General features: G+C 40.1%; 2 protein-coding genes across 2 annotated transcripts in view; both read right to left on the bottom strand.

The window, feature by feature from the left end:
- Nucleotides 1-4,104: 4,104 nt before the first annotated feature.
- On the bottom strand, nt 4,105-10,563 carry LOC109279525 (TBC1 domain family member 4-like). The gene is made up of 3 exons (XM_019472689.1): nt 10,555-10,563; nt 7,885-8,061; nt 4,105-6,244 (listed from the first exon to the last, which is right to left on the bottom strand). Exons 1-3 carry the CDS (start codon nt 10,561-10,563, stop codon nt 6,026-6,028), a joined length of 405 nt encoding a protein of 134 aa, XP_019328234.1. The 3' UTR covers nt 4,105-6,025.
- Nucleotides 10,564-10,603: 40 nt separating this feature from the next.
- The window catches only part of LOC103900948 (TBC1 domain family member 4), a 59,655-nt gene continuing 50,386 nt past the window's right edge, over nt 10,604-19,872 (bottom strand). The window contains exons 15-19 of the mRNA XM_019472690.1: nt 18,721-18,879; nt 16,957-17,115; nt 16,254-16,498; nt 13,030-13,189; nt 10,604-10,753 (exon numbers count right to left, since the gene is read on the bottom strand). Coding sequence (XP_019328235.1) covers nt 10,617-10,753; nt 13,030-13,189; nt 16,254-16,498; nt 16,957-17,115; nt 18,721-18,879 — 860 coding nt within the window. The 3' untranslated portion in view covers nt 10,604-10,616. The remainder of the gene's footprint in view (nt 10,754-13,029; nt 13,190-16,253; nt 16,499-16,956; nt 17,116-18,720; nt 18,880-19,872) is intronic.

Below are 19,872 nucleotides of genomic sequence, written 5' to 3' on the forward strand. Positions count from 1 at the left end.
AAACTGCACTGGACAAATGGGCGCTGAGTCCACGGGACCAGACTTGACCTCGTCTGAAGCAAGGAGCCCTGAGATGCAGCACAGAGGTGATGTTCAGCCGTCACAGAGCCATGCACAGACCCAGCCGTATTCCTGGATGTTTAGCAAGCCAGACTTTGCATGGTGTTATTGCAGCTGCTTCCAGGCTCCGGCTAGCCTGGATCTACTCTTCACACTGTGCCCCTGAGTATCTCTATTCCCCAGGACTGCCAATGATACTCAACTAGGAGGAACTGTGGACTTCTTCAAGGGTAGAGAGGCTTTACTGAGAGATCTGGATAGACTAGAGAGCTGGGCAATCACCATATGAAATTTAACAAGAGCAAGTGCCAGATTCTCCACCTGGGACAGGGTAATCCTGGTTATACGTACAAATTGGGGAACGAGAGGCTGGAGAGCAGCCCCATGGAAAGAGATCTGGGGGTTTGGGTTGATGGCAAGTTGAATATGAGTCAACAGTGTGCCCTGGCAGTCAAAAGGGCCAACTGTGTCCTGGGGTGCATCAAGCACAGCATCGCTAGCTGGTCAAGGGAGTTGATTGCCCCACTCTACACTGTACTGGTGCAGCCCCACCTCAAGCACTGTGTGCAGTTTTGGGCGCCTCAGTATAAGAAGGATATCAAAGTATTACAGTGTGTCCAGAGGAGGGTGACCAAGATGGTGAAAGGCCTGAAGGGCAAGACTTAAGAGGACCTGCTGAGGTCACTTGGTTTGTTCAACTTGGAGAAGAGAAGGCTGAGGGGTGACCTCATCGCAGTCTACACCTTCCTCAAGGGGGGCAGTGGAGGAGGAGGTGCCGATCTCCTCTCTCTGGTGACCAGCGACAGGACATGAGGAAATGGAATGAAGCTGTGCCAGGGGAAGTTCAGGTTGGACATTAGGAAAAGGTTCTTCACTGAGAGGGTGGTCGGCCACTGGAACAGGCTCGCCAGGGAAGTGGTCATGGCACCAAGCCTGTCAGAGTTCAAGGAGCATCTGGATGATGCTTTTAGTCATATGGTTTAGTTTTAGGTAGACCTGCAAGGAGCAGGGAGTCGGACTCAACGACGCTTATGGGTCCCTCCCAACTTGAGACATTCTATGATTCTATTTTGGGTAGCCCACTTGCCCAGCCAAGTGAAAAGTAACTATAGGCTCAAACCAGCTCTTTCTTCACTGTGTGTTTCTTCTGTTCTGAAACAAGGTTTTCAGCTGGACGGCTACTCTGGATGTGAAGAGAATGCTTTTACTATACAGAATGCTTCATTCCTGCTTCATTCATGCTCAAAATTGGATGGTACAAGCAGTTTGAGCTTTTTAGACAAAAATGGCCGTATACATCTAAATATCTGCAACTCCAAATAGTAAGTGTACGCAGGCGACTGAAGTAATCATTCGGACAGGTAACAGCATAGAGTACACACAGCCAGTGCAACTAGGTCTCTGTTTTGAAGTCAGATACAGACCTATTTCCCAGACTAAGAAGTGACATCTCTTAGTCCAGCGTTTCACAAGCACAAGCTCACTCAATACTTCCCTCCATGTACGTTCCGGCAGGACAGGATGTATGGCATTTATGTCATCTCTCAGCACGCACTCCAACCAAAAATAAAACCAATATATTAAACCCTTCTAACTTTCTTTTATCAGAGTGAAGACTTGAGTAAGTTGTAATTTGAGTACAGGAACAGTTTGGATAAGCTCCAAGAGAGGTTCTTGTGATGGTAAGACTACAAACAACAATTCTCAAGTCCCTTGTTAAGAAGTGGTTGCTGAGTAAGTGTTCTGAAGAGAATAGTAAAGGAGTGGAAAACCTTCTCAACTCAAATGAAACCCCAACACAACATTTTGGTAAAGGAGCACCACCAGCTCCTTCCTTTGGTCCAGAATTAAGGTCAACATTAAAATAAAAGCAAAAGCAAACAACACACCAAGTACCAATCCAGCCAGATTCCCCTTCATTGCAAGCCAGTCAGCACACAACCCATTAGCTGCTCAAGGCACACAGTAATCTCTGCTTTACTCCCCAGCTTTTTACTGTCGCTGCCGAGTTTAATATGCTTTCAGACAGAATGAGCTAACATATTAAACTTTAAGCATATAAACTCTATCCCTTGCACACCAGGTGTCTGGAGGAAGGATACAGCTAAGCATTCAATATGCCTTTTTGGAAAAGAAAGTTAAAATTTTGTTCTTTCTAGTCACCAGAAAGACTGAGGAAGGCAGAGCATACGTTAAATGCATTCACAGTAGTTAACACTGACAGTAAAAGCTGAACTACAGAAATACAGAATCAATTACAATTCTTCAAATGGATGGTGTAGCCTGGCATAAAGCTTGAAATGTTACGGCCTGCACATGCCTGTCAACACCCATCTATGACTACAAAGACTGAGTGGATAATTACTATTAACAGTGCCTGGTGTTATTCACCTCAACACACTAATACCTATGTGGTTTTAGGTTTAGATTAAGCGTCCAAGTGTAGACCCTGTGGATCATGCTAGTAATATCAAATTCTTGGACCAAACTGCCGAAATTCTTTCCTATGTTACAATTGTTCAGCTTTCTCGTAGTGATATTAAGCAAAGCAGTGTCATGTTGAAGAGGGCATAATCAAACCACTTAAGATTAGCTAGATTTGTGATTTCAAGTCAGGTCTTCAACTGGAACATGCCATTTATCAGGAGGCTGATTTTTCAGTAGTATCTAATGCTTTTTTGGAGAAAAGTGAACAAAATGCAACTTAAAGGCATCTTAAATAAATATTCCGCTTTTTAGGAGAGAAATACATACTCTCCTTTTTAGAAGAGAAAAAAAACCAAACAAACAACTTTGTGGCCGAGTTTTCTGTCCATAAAAGATGCGAATACCAGAGTTCCCTGTGTTAGCCCTTCTTACCAGACTGACCTATTTCAACTGCATTCCTGGCAAGTAGTACTCCTCATTCACAAGCTAGTTTGCTAGCTAAAAGGATGGATCTCTTCCCAGACTTTTAAAAAAGCCCTCTGCCAGCAGAAACCAGTCTAAGTTAGCTGTTCCTGAAAACAGCAGATACTTTTTCCTCCCGAGTTCGTTCTCCCCAAGCTGACTGCAAGAACTGAGAGTGCTGTTGTGCTTAGCTCAGACAGAACAATAGCTTTATTCTGAAAACTTTTTTTTCCAAACAGAAAAACAAGATATAGGAATAAATGAGCAATTTGTCCAAACCCAGGAACCGTCCCTTCTCCCAAGCAAATATCCTTGCAGCTGTCTCCGGCGCACTGCACCTCAGACTTCCCTCTTCACAGTTGCACAACTGCAACCAGAACAGAACAGCTGTAAAACTATCTATACGATACACAGGGAGAGACAAACAGATGGACACAAACACACACGCCCTTCACAGTCTTCTAGATAATCTTGCTGGTTATTCATCTGAAGATGGTCTGGAGCATACCTGCTTGCGTGCAGACTTCAAGCTAGACACCCTAGAGATACCCAGTTACAAGCCACGCTTGCATCCAGAACACAAATGGTATCACGAATGCCGTAATGTCATGAGGCACTTACCTCATTGTGGTTTCACTTCTGTAGTTTATTCCTGCTTGTTGATACGGTGTCGTCCTGCTCCTCCCAAGCTAGATGTACAGCGTGGAGTTCATCAAATTACTATTCTCAACATGTATACGTACTAAATGAACTGCTACAGGAGAAAAATACCCTTTAATCATTTAATCTTCTATTAAGAACAATGCAAGACTATTCTCCCCAATAAGAATTTCTATCCTCCCCATGCGTTTCTACAAATCCTATGGCTTTCTTCCCCACAACGAGAAACAAAACAGATCCTTTTCATCTTTCATGTAAACAGTACTGTTGAGAATGAGATTGGTACTTGAAGCGTAGAAAAATAAAACTAGCCAGAGGCCATGGGAAATGCAGCAATGACATTTATTGGAATTTCTCCAGGCATTACATGAAAAGTTTTATAAGTGAAACAGAGGATAAAGCACATTCAGTGCACCTCTCCAGGCAACATGAAAAGTTTTATAAGTGAAACAGAGGATAAAGCACATTCAGTGCATCTTTTAAAAAAAAAAAAAAGACGTATCTGAATAACCTTGATTCTTTGTAATACACACTACTGCAGTTCCTGGGATATGTTTTGTATGTACACATCAGCTAAAACTTGCTCTGAACAAAACTGCAAAGAACTGCCTTTTCACTTGGCATCTTCCCACCTAGTACAATACAATGTTCTTGAAATATCTAGACAGATTCCACATAATTTTATACACAGTGTTAAGACCTTGCACCCCAACTGTAAAAAGAAAGACTATTAAGTAAATCAATCTTTAATCAAATAAAACACCATGGAAGTAAAAAACAACAACAACAAAAGAACAGGAGACCCCCAAGCCCCTAAGTTCCACAGCAGCGTGCAGCAAATCAGCATTGCTGTTCCTCACTTCTATGTTAACATAAAGCACAATACTTAAAGAGCCGTGATATTCAGTCCTTGCTTTCTAAATCGGACAATCTTATGCATAAAGACACTGCTGGATTTGGCACTTCGCTTTTTTGTTTTTCCTACTAAAAAGAATAAGTGTTTCCTGAAATACAGTATAAATGGTAAGAGATAACATGAGCCACTGTAACACTCAGTTAACGGTTCAGACATGCACTCCAAAATACGTGTCTATTACACAGTTGTCTGTCTTCTCAAAAACTCCATTCAAAAACATTTTCAAATCTATATGCATCTTTTTATACCTTTATAAACATATTTTCTCCCTTGAAATGATCAGAGCTTACCTACCTTCTGCCCAGAACACACAAATTCATAACTTCTGTTTTAAAAAGAAGACCACAAAGCAGTATTAAAACAGGAATAACCTGGAAAGCATTATTAAAACTGCACCTGTACTTCAGAATCCCAGTATATCCACTGTGTATGTGAGAATTGAAAGGTACATAATATTTGAAACTTGCTTGGTCCTCTCTCGTGCACTTTATGCTCAACTTCCTGCAACCCGCCTCAATTTTCTCTTCAAATAAAATTTAAGAACAGCTTTCTGGCTCCCGCTACGATAAGACAAGGCTTCTTGTAGTATTTCTTTGGTTAAATGAGAACTTCTTACATGCCATACTCTTATGACAGCAAGCCTCCTGCAGAAAATTAACATCAGAATAAATACCACCCCACAGCCTTGCTTCCTTCCTCCTGTCATCATGACCAACCCCAGGACAGGTGGAAGCAAACAGGCCGGGAAGGAAGTAGCAGTCACCGTTAGCTCTTGTCTTTACAAGTTCTGCGGGTGTGTATAGATACCTATTTCTTAGCTCTGAGCTATGGAGGCGGAGCTATGACATGATGCTTTTTGTTTCCAGTTCCAACATGCATGTGGAATTACATTGCTGACCAGTACAGCCCAGGCAGCGGATGGCACTAGAGCTCTTTCTGTACGAACCAAGTCATGATACTTATTCTGCTTATTGGTCTGTGCACACAATGTCAGTAGAATTAAGAGAGGCACGCATGAGTTCACACAGATTTTCCACAGAAGATGTGAAACATGCTGCTCTTTGGAGGGAAAATTACATTCTTCTTTTTTTTTCTTCAAGTATTATTCAACATACATTATATATAAAGACACGCATTCCTCATTTCACTACAAGAGAAAGCACATCCAGACTGAATTTGTAAATCACCATTATCTTCACTTTGATTACTGAAATTTCTCTTTTCCTTTAGGTCAACTCTAAATATACATCTATTTATGATAATTACACGTGAGAATCCTTTATTTCCCCCTTGTGATTTATTTACACAATCATAAAAAAATTAACAGCCTGAATTTGCATACTGACATTTGAAGGCCCATCTGTAGCTATGAGTGTCCCAGCACTAGTTCTGGATGATACCGTTGCCTATTGCTAAGTCCTTTGAAAGCAGCATACTCGTCTTTCCTTTCCCTTTTTTGAAGAAATGCTGCCTAGAAAACCCTGGTTTATGGCTTAGTCCTTATTTTATTTTATTATTTGGATTGTAGTTTACTTCCTTCAGGAGCAGTTCACAGTCAGACAACACTTCTGCTGGCAAATACTTCATTATCTGCTCAAGAGTCTTTTGATATGTTATCTTCTCCTGTTCCAGGGACTGAATTACAGTCTTCATTTTGTTCTCTCGAGTCAAAATAGTCTCCAGGCTGGATTCCAGACTCTGAATTTTAGCATGAGCAACCTGTAAACAATAACATTATCTTTATAGTAAGTTCAGACGTTCTGAATAACTTTTTTTTTATATTATGATATGCTATATGTTAAGGAAACAACTTAATTACATAGATGTTTCTAAAAGACATCTGTGTAGGCAGATGATACAAGGAATGCCTACTGTGTATCATACACAGAATCTCCTTATAGTGGTCAGATCAATCTGAAGGATTTCTGAAAGCTTTAGAGAGGGAAGGAGACATGCAAGTTGTAGCAAGCAAGGGACAGCTGAGAGTAACAAGGAACTGGAGCTGCAGGGAGAAAAAGGACATGAGCAGCTGGAGTAGCACTGGAAGAGATGACTTGTCTGACAGTGATGGAGCAATGGGAACCCTATGTAATAAAGTAAATTAGCAGGATGGAGAGGTTAGAGGGAAAGAGAACCTCATCGTTAAGTCTAGAAGCAGACAGTTTTCCCTATTCTCCAATAAAAGACCTACAGCTTCCCCTGGGGAAAAAAAACACTGACTAGTAATCAGAAACCCTGGACTTCAGCAGTAGCAAACATCTCTCTGTGGGAAGTGGGGGAATTATGACCGTTCCTAGGAAAGGGCCCAAGCAGAGGAATGAAGAAACTATGCAAACAAAAAGATGAAGAGGTTAAGGAACTGAGGAAGATGCATTACAGTACGGCACTCTGGAAGAAGAGAAGAGCTTTGATAGAGCCTTTCAAATCGTCACTCATAATTATTCTATGCCCTTGGTGCATTTTCAGAACAGAGGTAAAAGCCCAGGTAGCAGTAAATAAACAAATAAATAAAAGTAATAAAGCAAAAATAATAATAGTAAACAAGCAAGTGATCCCTATTTTGAATATCAAAAGAACACAGCATAGCACGCTTTGCCCACAAACACAAAAATAACAAGGACTTGATCTTCCCTTTTTTCCCTGCTTCTATTTTCAGGTTTCAGAAACTGAAGGTGCTTTCTGAGATCTTCCAATGCATGTTCAAATTAACAAATATAACAAGAAATGGCCTGGTGATGCAAAAAGAAGAGTTTGTCTTTCAGGAAAATGCAAGACAATACACACTGAAACCTGAAACAAGTCTTGGCTAGGCTATAGGACAAAGGGTGAATGGTGAAGGAGGAAGAGAAGAATTTTTTAAAGCATGACTTTATTGGGCAAAGTCTGGTGGGCACTCAGCTGTATTCACATCTGCTAAGACAGACCACCTTTCAAAAGTAGGACTATGAGCTTCAGCAGAAGGAAACAAAACAATACTGCCTACAAAGGTCTAGAGAAAGCAAGCCTAATGTGCTATGGATTATTTCTTAAAGCTTTCCAATAGGGAAGCAAAGAGATGAAGAGACAGAGAACTAATTTTTCAGCAAGATACACAAATTTTGCCAACAGACTTTATGGGAGATAAGGGTCAAGATATTTTGAGAAAAAGAAACCTAAATCAAGAAGGAAAAGTGCAAGGAATGGCAAAGTTAAAAATACGTCTAACAGAAGTAAATCACTGTAATTAAGAGAACTGCTCAACTGCTTAAGGTCTTGCAGCTAGGAGACTTCTCATGTACATTTAAGAGAGACACTTACTCCTCTATTGGCTAAATCATAGAAATGACGTCTCCATGACTTCGTAGTCTTATGTCATTTACCTGTAGCTTCTCCAACAAATCCATGTTTTGTCTCTTCAGATGACTGTTTGCCCTCTCCAGCTTCTCCAGGGGTTCACCTTCATCAGAGAGATTCACATTTTCCTGCAGTTCATCCTGAAGAACGTGGTACTCTACTTCGTAGGCATGGAGCTGTTTTGAAATATCCATCTCAAACACCTGCCATGAGAGAAAAAACAATTTTTAACTATAATAGAGAGCACTTATTCCACATGAATGTTTGGCTAAGAGGCAACTCTGCTTGATTAACTTAACGTTTTTTCCTGTTCCTCTCAGAAAAGTATTTTAAGGGGAAGTCTACAGTAAGACCATTTTAGCATCTAGAGTTCTTACTGTAGCCATAATAAATCATAGACTTTTGAATAAATCGGATCATCACTTTTACAATTACCAAATACCATCTTTTACTATGAGATATATCAGCAGAAAAGTCTTATTCAACCCAAGTATTTTATAATATGACCAAGTCTTATCATCTCTTGCTCAGGAATATTAAGAAGTTCAAGAAGAAATTTTTAAATTCAAGTCTCACCAGCTTGTGATGGGAGCAGGATCACACAATGAGGAAGAATAATCCAGGAGTCATCAGATCTCCACCCTCAAAACTGGATCTCTTGACTCCAAGTGCCCATTTATAGACTTTTATAAAAACAGTCTTCATGGTTACAGTTTCCCTGTGCTCTGTCTCTGCATGAAGATACGCTACTTTCTTATTGGGATGCTTTGGTGACAAAGCATTGTGAAGACTATGGAACTGAGCATCTAACAGTGATGGGACCATATGACCCTTATCTGTTTATACATTTAGTCACAGCCTCTCAGCTTCTGGAAGTTACCAAATAGTTTAGACTAGGAAGGGAAGGATGTCTACAGTGACATTAATTCTTTTCCTTGTTCTAGAGATCACAAACATTACACCAACAGAAGACACACAGATCCCCCAACAAAACAAGTTCTGCATTACGTTCACTGTTCTTCAGGTAATTCAAATGAGGTAAAACTTTTAATTACATATGGTGTTCAAGCTGGGCAAGTGCCATTTTCCTCTATGTAGCTACCCGGTCAATTCTTCATCTGTGTATTACAGTCCTGCATAATGTCTACATTTTTCTTTCATTATCCGCTGTAAGAGGACGGTCCTGGGAATTACAACGCTGAGACAGCCAAACAACTCAACCTGCAGTCAGCCTAGGTAGGAGCAATAGAATATAGGCAGCCTACATGTGAAGGCAGATCCAGAAGGCTGCTCAGCATGAGACCACACCACGGGCAAGCAGGAGATCTTCCTCTCAGAGCTGAGCTGACCTGCATACAACCACATCCACCTCCGCTCAGGCAACATAACCCATTCTTTACTCAATCAGACCTGGCTTTGCACAAAGCCACTTCTACCATGCTCACCACAGCACAAATGCTCTGCAACCCAGGCAGACCACAGGACAGAGATTCAATTTCTAATAGTATCAAAAATATTGAACTACCATCTCTATCACTGCCAGAATCAGCGAGTTGTGAAGACAGACACTAAAGTCCCTGACATAGGTTTAGCATGGCAATCACAATCAGCGCAATGAGGAAATTAAGATTTGCACGTTGTTCAAAAAGGAATTCTTAACTGACAGCACCTGAAACATTCAAGTATTAACCAAGCCATAGGAACGCATCAGTGTTAACTGCACTCCTGCATATGCAGATGGTTTTCTAGAGCTCTTCTGTTATCTCCAAACTGCCACCTGAAGGGGGAAAACTGCTCACAGGTTCACAGTTTAAGGTATTAGGCTGAGGCTCATTTTCAGTTTGCAGCTTCAATGCAGAAGAAGACGATGTAGAGAGATGAAGATCCCAGCCACTGACAGTATTTCACAAGAAGCTTTTCCTATATCAGCATCAGTAATTCTTTGTTTCTTTTCTATTCTTACCCTTTGCCATGAAGTTGCAATGATACTGGTGAAATAACACTATTCCAGTCCTCCTTTCCCTTACCAAGAAAGGCAGGGATCAATCCTGAGGGGCTTTTACCTCTGGCACCAAGCACCTGCCAATGTGATCCCTCCAAGGACAGGGTTGAGGTGAGAAGGCGAAGTTGCATGAGGGCACCCTAAAAGTGATACCCAGGAGAATAGAAGCCACCCACGCAACAGAACAGCAAAAGTTTGCTCAACCTTGATTTTAATACAGATCATCAAGAAAGGCAGGGATCAATCCTCAGGGGCTTTTACCTCTGGCACCAAGCACCTGCCAATGTGATCCCTCCAAGGACAGGGTTGAGGTGAGAAGGCGAAGTTGCATGAGGGCACCCTAAAAGTGATACCCAGGAGAATAGAAGCCACCCACGCAACAGAACAGCAAAAGTTTGCTCAACCTTGATTTTAATACAGATCATGAAAACAGGGCTTAGGTTTGGAAAATAGGTTACTTCTACCCTTCTAATGGTGACATGACATTTATAAGCAAAGTCATGTTTTCCCAATAGCTGGGGCACAAAAGAACCTTTGTACTAAACCTTGAGGTAGCAACTAAAGTCTTGCTAAAATTGCAGTTCAAAACACATTGAAACTAGGCTCATATCTTATTTCTAGACAAGTTACTGGGAAGATGCCTCCTTTGTATTTCAAACCAAAAGGAACACACTGAGAAGACTTTTACATATACCTTACGCATGATTCTTTTAAAGTAAACTAAAGGGGGGAGGGGGGGGGGGTTTGAGGTTTGAGTCATATTGGAATAGTGGTTTTAAGAAAATCAACAATGTTCTCAAAACTCTCACATGCCATTATAGATGTTTCTTGACTGCTAAGTAGGCTCAGCGCTACTTTAAATATGACTTCCGTTCCTTGAAGAAAAATAATGTCTAAAAAAGAAAATCATTAAAATATCTTGAAAACGAGAGCTAAAGTCATTGGATAAATATATACATTTGCTGGGATGTTTTTCTTTATAATCAATCATACTGCAGATTTATTCAGTTCAGAAGTGCAATCTTATTTCAACATGAGGTTAAAGCATATAAAAGCATTTTCTGTCACCTTACAGATGTGAGAGAGCATTAAAGAAAATATCGCATGCTTGTTATGTCTGTAACGGTTATCCGCAATAAGCATTTCATTACTGTCTACTGTAGACTATAGACTGTTAACTAAACATGAACTGTTTTTAAGTGCATCTGTGACTGAAAAGCAATTGGGAAGCGGATCACAACACAACGTGCTGACGTTTTACTGTTTTCTACAGGCAGAAGCTAGTCCCTAAAAAACAATCGTGTAGATGCCATAACCAACCATTTTATTTTCAAAATCACATTGGCTATAATTTAAGCCCCAAACCCTTACTTTGAGGTATAATTATGTGGATGTGAGGGGAAAGTCCGGGCTCTGCAGAAGTCAGTAGACACAGACTGCACAGAAACTGGAAACTTGATCACAGTAACTAGAAACTCGGCCTCGGTAGCAGCGGTGGACTTGCAGTTACTGAGATGAACGCAGCACATGAGCAGTTCAAATAAGCCTCCTGTGCTGTTGATTCTGTCACACCACCAAGAGCAGTGCTACGCAACTGAACTCAACTTCTGATCCTGATTCCGAGAGGTCATCCCTGGCCCTAATCCAGTATCACAGGGTAGCACCAGGACACTGGTGAGGCAGCCATCTCACTCATACACAGTTCCTAAAAGTCTCCCTTCTCAAGTCCATGATGCACATTCAAGCAGCATAAATATTAAGTATATAATTTGTGGCGGGTAGACATTAACCATCTGTTCCTGGTATGTGACAATGGCCCATTAGACACTGAAGATGCAGGAATCCAAAGCATTAGGAAGCAAAACAACATCGTGACTTTTGAGTTTTAAAATGGGAACATGCCTTGCTCAGCTCATTTACAGAGAAATTAACACTGACCCTCCCCAGCCTTAAAAAAATTCATTTTCCAAATTCAAAGCCTACTGAAGAAAAAAAAAAGGAAAAGAACACTTTAGCCTTGAAAAACAAATTAAAAAGAAAAAAAACCAAAATGCTTGAGTGTCCCGGAATTCAATAATCCCACTGGGAAAGAGATTACGTGAATACCACTGAAAAACAGATACACCAATCATTTGTTCCCCAAAGAGCAGTCAGAACAAGTTTGCTGTGAAAGGAAAACACCCTCTGTAATAGAGAAATCGCTAGGTCAAAAAAAATGAAAACCAAAACCAACCAAACCAACCCCTCTTCCCCCCAAACCACCACACCAAACAAATTAAAAACCTAACACACTCCAGTAATAAAACATGAGACAAAAGTCAGGTTGAATTTCTTAAGGAAAGACAAAAGGTGCTGTATGAAAACAGAAAAATCAAATGGAAAAAAGTCTGATTTAAGAGGAAGTACATGACATATGCTCCTAGCTTCTTGGTGCATATCTGAGCGCAGTGAGTTTTACATTAATAAATAGATAAATTAAAAAAAAAAAAAAAAGCTGCATTACTAGATATTTGATTAAGCTGTCAGTTCTTATTGACAATAAAAGAATACAAAAAACCAAGTACTTGACATGCTGATACTGTAAACACTACAAGGCACAATCAATATTTAACCTTCTGTACTAGACATTATCTGAAGAGAAGCATATCATGAAAAACGATCTAAATGGAATAAGAAGCATACTAAGACTAGGAAACTGTTCAATATATACACGAATACCTGAAACAACCTTTAAGTTCAAGTTTACTTGAATTTTTATTAGAAAGCACTTTAGAATCAGTTATTCAGAAACACTTTCTCAAAACCCAATGCATTTTCTTTTTTTCAATTTGCAAGTTCAACAAGATGAACTTTTCTATAGACATAAACTGAATGCTTGATGCACAAAATACATTTACAACAATAAACTTCCTGCTGTTCACACTTCAGAAGTCTCTTAGCTAGTAACGGCAGAAGTACTTAATTGCTCAAGTCTGACATTTCAAAGAATACATTTCGGTTTCCCTCTTTGAAAAGGAGCTGACATCCCACCATGAAGAGCATTGCTACTTGCCACACACAACAGTCACCCCAAATATCCCTAGTATGTAGAAAACTACTCCCTGAGAGTTTCAAAACACAATGGATAACATTGTTCTGCTTATTATTGCAATAGAATAAACTTTCTTACCAAATACTCTGGCTACAAATCCTAATGGAAACTGAGATGCGAACAGTGTAAGAAACCACGGTGCAGCATAAAGACTGGGACTGATTTCATTTTCTTCAAGATGATTATACAGGTCTCTGTGATAATCATGAAGAAGCCTTGAGAGCTGATACATCTGAATCTACAGTGCATGAAGGGGTTGGTGGGGAAGGAAGTAGAGAAAGAAAAGTTCAGCTTTACTCAGTTTTCCAAACCATTCCCATTTCACTCGAGGGAAATTAACTCCAGTACAGGCGGCACTGTAAAATGAAGCTTAATTGTTGCCTAGGGCCTCGAGTGATATCTACTCACGTATAAACAACCCACCCCTAATGAATTAAAACCAACACAGTAGTCAATAACAAAGAACTTTGAACCTGATTATTAGTGAAGTATCATTTCAGATTCACAGGCTTAAGGTAAGAAGAGAATACACTGATCTAACTTTCAGTCTTGCAGCAATGAAAGTAGGACCTCTTCCAAGATGCCAAAACTCTCCATTAGAGTTGAACTATTTCTGGCTAAATTTACACATTTCAGCTTTTATCCTTTGAATCTTGCCCATATTTTTGCTGCATTTAAAACTCCTATGCTACAATCATCACTTTAGACAGCTTCTGTACCCACAGAGTGTATGTGTACATATGTACTCTGTACATTAGATACAGTGGGTCAATAGAGGTGTACCACATACATATTTCCCAGCACACCTCCCACATGCCAGTCGTCCAGAGAAATTTAAGATACTGATGCAAAAAGTGCTGCTATACAACATGTAAAAGGTAGCAAAGCAAAGTGGTTAAAAGTTGCTATTCATTGCTAAAAATATCATTCTGTGGCAAATTATTTCCTTGCAATTTTGATAGTTTATATACCACAGGAAGTCAACTCACAGCACAGAGCAACGCTTCTCTCAGAAAGCAGAAGATGAGAAGCAGACAAATATTGATTAGCTGTCAGGTCCAATTTTGCTATCAACAGTGCCTTATGCTTAACGTGAATCCATTCCTCAATAAGAAAATGACTTATTGGATCCAGCTACTTTCCTGCTTTTAGTGGTCATGATTCTTCCCTTCCAAAAACTGACTGCACTTGAAACTATCTATCAGTCAGCAATGTCCGCAGGCAGACAGATCACTTCTCATTCAAGCAAATTAGCTAAATTTGTGCGTGCGTTTGAGTCTTTGCTTTAATTGCCAAATATACTAATTAAGCACAGTTTGGACAGCGTTGATACAAAACACATTTACATGTGAAATTAGAATAGTATCACAGAGGCAGTAAACCAATTGGATGAGTTCATTATGAACTAAGGATCTAGATTACTACTTTTTCCAGACAACAATTAGAAATATAAGTCAAGTAAGTTTTCACTATCCTAAAGAAACATCCAACATTTTTCTTCTACAGGACAGAAGCTAATTCTGCATATAAGTTACTTGCGTTTCAGTACTGTAAATGCAAAAGAATTTGCAAGTGCTCTACTCCTCTTAAAAACCAAAACAAAGGGTTAGGTTTTAGTGAGATCCTCTAAGTCACCTTCAGTAGCCTAGTTTGTCTTGAGCAGACAAAACTTGTACTTTTGTCTAGAACAGGATAACTTCCTAGAAGCAAACTGTGGGGAAAGGGAGGTCATTTCATTTAAAGGGCAAACAGTACTACAAGCAGTAAACCTTCTCAAACTTAAGAATTGTTCTTCCTAAGAGCTTCTGACAATGGAAGTTTCAGACTCATTTAAATCAAAAGGTGAAATCCTGGACATATGAATGCTCTCAAACCATCAGATGTTATTGAAAGTCTACTACTGCAGTATAACATACAAACACTAAGAGAGCATCTTCTAGGAGGAAATAATCCCACAACCATGCATTTATCACACTTTGACCCCCACTGGTTCAAAACATATGGGGGTGGGGGGTGGGGGCAGGGAGGGAAATAGAACAGGGAAGAGGCAGAACGATGCTCTTTATGGCTGTTCACCCTTAATTCATTGCAACAAACTTGTTATAGCATACTTACATCCACAGTAAAACACTCCTCTATCATTTTTAGAATAAGCACATACAATTTCTTTAACTACAATCTATTTTATTATTCTGCACATTTGCCAAATAAGCACCTAAAGTGACTGTTCATTGCAAAAACTTGTTATAGCATACTTACATCCACAGTAAAACACTCCTCTATCATTTTTAGAATAAGCACATACAATTTCTTTAACTACAATCTATTTTATTATTCTGCACATTTGCCAAATAAGCACCTAAAGTGACTGGTCATGAAAAGTGGATTGAAACTCCCCCTTAAGTTTTTACTTAATTATAAGTGTTTGCTATGCAGGGAGCATGAAAAAAAATGAGACTTTTGTATCTGCCTCTTAGTTTTCTCTTTCTCCACTGTGGATTACAAGCTTTAACTCAGCAGTGGTATATCCCTCTATAATACTAGGGGTTTATAGCATATAGTTATTTAAGCCAGTGGACAGTTGCATCTCAAGGAGAAAGATTTCTCAAACTTTAAACCTTGAAGTTTATACAGATCTGAAAGATTTTCTGTCTCCTTCCTAAGCAGCCGTGAGTATCTATAGCTAGCTGTTAAAAGACTAATGTGGCAGAGCATGCATCATTTCATAAGCAAACTAAATGGTTAAAAATTCATCTGTTCTCTCTCTGTATTGAGGGTGGTGGGGTAGAGGACGATGAGAGAAAAGAGGTGCAAATGATGAGGCAAGACAGAGCAGCCCCAAGTACAAATGCCTGTGGAGTACATTCACTGGCCACTGGGTGACACTATTGATTTGACTTCGAGTTACAAGAGAAAAATCTACATGTAAGTGCTTATAGACTGAAGAAAAACAACATCAAATTTATTTTTAAACTCCATCTATACAGATGCATGCATATCTTTTTTTGGCATAAGGAAGAGAGAGAAGTGAGGAAAAGAAAAGGAAGAGCAAAACAGCAGAGAAAGCAGAGTTTCCAAACAGGAGATGATGGGTATGTGTGACAGGAAAAGTCTGCAAGTTCTGAACTTCTCTGTTTGCAAATTCAGAATCAGAGAGGGGTTTGACAATAACATCTTCATGCACCTCACAACCTCCAAAACAACATAAGAAGCTTCGTAAGACCCTGGAGAACATGAGCAACCTCTGAGAGCTCAAAACTCATTTAAAACTCTGGCTTGCTTTACGAGAAGGACTGACTTACCTGCAGCGACATCATGTCTGGCCTGTACTGTTTACGGAAGCCAAGGTCATACATGAGGAATTTCAGCATTTCAAAGGCCTGTTCCTCACTCATATGTAGAAGGAGCACTCCAGCTACAAAGCTTATACCTTGACAATAACCCACTTCTTTGTCCAGCAATGAGTATGCTTTCAGGAGATTAAAGAGTGATAACTGTCCTGCTCCCAGGTGGGCAGAAAAGTAAGGATGCGTAGGGAACGTCCGTCCTGATGTAAAGAGAGAATAGTAGTTGATATTCAATTCTTCTCACAAAAAAAACCCCAGATTCATCTGACAACCAGCACTTCTCTCCTCCTATAGACCTTTTCTCTTTGCTTTCATATGCAGGTTGATTTTAGTCAGATCAATCTGTAATTTACCACTGATTTTAGACTGTATCCATTGAGCTCATTTCATATTCTCATCTGCATAGAACTTGCAGAAGCGACTGCTTGATTTCTCTTTTCAGACAGATGTAGAAGAGCATAAATACAAACAGCATAACCTAAGAAATCATTTGCTAGAGGATGCTAAGTGGCATACACAGAATGTATCCTGACAACATAGAAAGTGGTGCTGATACAGCAGCATCTATCTCCAGCAACAGCTCCCATTAAGAATGGTGTGTTTCCACTCAGACACATGAAACAAGTCAAAATAACCTCCCAGCTACAAACAGACGTACCTAGATCTACAAGGATGGCGTGCTGTTGAGCAGTCAGTTGTTTCAGAAGTTCTTTGTAAGAGATGTCGGGAGGCTGCTGCTTGTTTGGCAGCCTGTGTCTGACTCGATGTTGCACAGCCAAAAACTGCCAAATTTCTCCCCGACGACTTTTAGGTACACCTGCAGGTCAGTCAAAAAACAAGAGACCTAAGCAGGGGCATATTTTTAGTGCCACACAAAGCTACAACACAAGAATTTACTTTGTCATAATCTTGCCTGTCATAATCTTTGCCTGTCATAATCTTGGCCGAACCACTCTGGAGGATCCCTTACAAACAGTCAGCTTCAGAAGTTGTCCACTCTGCAGTGTATTCCTTCAGTAGCCACAGTTCAGTCCCGCTAACTAAACATTAACTACAAACCTTACTATAGTAATTACACTGAGCAGTACATTGGGCAACCAAGGTACGGACATCATTTGTTTTGCCACCTCTGAGCTGTTTAGCCTCCAGCAGGAAAAGATGCACAACTACACGCAGAATGCAGAGTGCCCTCTTTAGAAAGGCTTAACTAAATTCAGAGGTGTTAAATACAGGGAGGTCCACCTCCTCTTCCCCTTTCCAAAGGGCTGCTCGTGTCAGTCCATAGGCTTAGAGAAAGATGTGCAGAGTACAAAATGCTCAGTTCGAACCTAAAAGCATTAATGCTGCATACCAAAGGAAGGACACAGAACCACTCATATTGAAAGACAGCATTTCTCTCAAGTCAGCCAAGCACCTGTGAAAGCATAAACTAAATTAAAATACTACTTTCGGACTTTTGCACACATCCCCCTGACTCTGTAAACCGACCTTTGAAAGTCAAATCTGCTAATACTTTCCAGGCAAATAATTATTTAATAAGAATACAAATTAGAAAAAGCATATCCTCGTTCCCAACTCTGAACTGCAGTCCAGCAGCAGAAGATAGGGCAGCAAGGAAAGATGTTTGTTGGCAGTCTTCTGCAGATCACTAACAGGGACCGCCTTACTTCTACCACGATTTTCTTTGGTAGCAATTTAAACTTCCCTTCTGCACCACAGCCAGATTACACTGAAATCTCATTTTTCAGCATCTCTAATACAGACATGAGATTATACAGAGGAGGGCACAGCGGTGCAATCAGACTCTGCATCTGCATTATACTAACAAGGCCTTCTGGCTCCCCTTCTGGCCTACGGGTAGGCCACAGGAAGACCTACTTCAAGCCAAAATCCCCAGCCTTTCACTCGAGGAAACAAAATACTAAAAGACCATCGTCCAGACTCCGCAAGATGTGGTCCTTCTGACTCTCTGAAGCTTGGTTGTGATTCCCCTAGGGTTTTGGGCACAGTCCACATTAGACATTATGGTCCTGCCTTCTCAGTAAGCAAGTAAAATCAGAGCATCTGAAACTCAGAGTCAATTGGCTAGGAGCCACAGACCAGAAACCAGAAGGTCACAGTGTTAGCTGCAGAAGCTCCAAGTTCAATCTTCAGTGTAATAATACATGGGCACAAGATGCTACTTTCAGGAGTATGACTATACATGTTTCTGCACTGCTGACATTGCAAGCTGTAGACACAGCAGAACCTATTTTCTGTTTGGCAGCAGGAGGTGGGTGCATTTGCAAAAAGAAGGCAATTTTTTCATGCTTTTGTGCTACTGGAAAAAGTGTATTGCTGGCAGATTTCCTTCAGTATCAAAAGGCAACAAAAAAACCCCCATTTTCAGACTTCATAGTTAAAAGCCATCCTAGATAAATACCTTCTTTCAAAGTGGAATGAATATCTTCCACGTCACATCGGATTTTGGCTCTGCAGTTTAGTAACTTCTTGTCCCAAACATTTATGACATCTTTCTGGCATGTACCAACTTCCTCGTAGTCCAGTTTGACTTTTCTTGACTGGAGCTCATCTCTGCTTGCTGGAGCACAGAACACAAAGGAAGAGCACACGGAAAACCAGAACATCAGAAAATTACAAGAGACATCAACTATGCAAAACCCATTCAAATTAGATATATCTATCTGATAATCTGACTAGGGATAAATACACCTACAATTCATCAGTTCATAGCTGAGAGGGGGCCAGTCTTTTGTCATAAGATGCTGCAGGCAACAATTGAACTTCTATTACTGGGCCACGAACATTTGTAATTCATAAAAACTGTTTTCATGTACTTCAAGGCTTGGGGCCAGAAGAAAAACCCACTCAACACAGTCAACTTCACCACATCTGCTGCTTCTTTCAACTGCAAAAACACCTTTAATAATTTTTCTCTTGTTTATATTGAACATGACAATTGTTTTAGTATGGAAAGTCCCAAACATATGAATGTTTATCTTAGAGATTTAGGCAAGCAAGCTAAGCAAGTCTTCTAAAATGAAGTCTGTCACACTGGTCCCAGTTTTTACATGTCCCTTAAGAAAGTCATAAGAGCTCTTGGCACTGCTACCTGGCATCATCAGACTGACTAGAAGTAAATAGAATGAACCAACACGAACCATATCTAGAAAGGTACATCTGTGCTGAAGCACAGAACTCACGTTGCTGTATACTTAAAAAGTTTTCTGCATAGGACTACCTGGCACAAGATAGTTATTCCAGAGGACTCACTGTTTCTGAAATAAAGCTGCAGAGTTACTCTGGAATTTCATAGAAGAGCAGCTTTCATTTCCATTACTGAGAAATTAACTGTGGTTATTTTATTATACATAATATGCATGCAAAAAAACTCTTAATTCCTCATACTACTGGTGTAAAAAACTGGAATCAAGACCTGAATGTGTCTTAACTTACAGAGACAGGTTTAATTACCATTGGACTGAATTGTACATTTCACAACATGACCTCTGAAAGCTGCAATTGAGTTTATTCCAAATTTGCCTTGATCTGTGTACAGCACTTGCTCCTTGCA

Source organism: Aptenodytes forsteri, unplaced genomic scaffold (genome assembly GCF_000699145.1).
Source record: "Aptenodytes forsteri isolate BGI_AS27 unplaced genomic scaffold, ASM69914v1 Scaffold51, whole genome shotgun sequence".
Taxonomy (NCBI): domain Eukaryota; kingdom Metazoa; phylum Chordata; class Aves; order Sphenisciformes; family Spheniscidae; genus Aptenodytes; species Aptenodytes forsteri.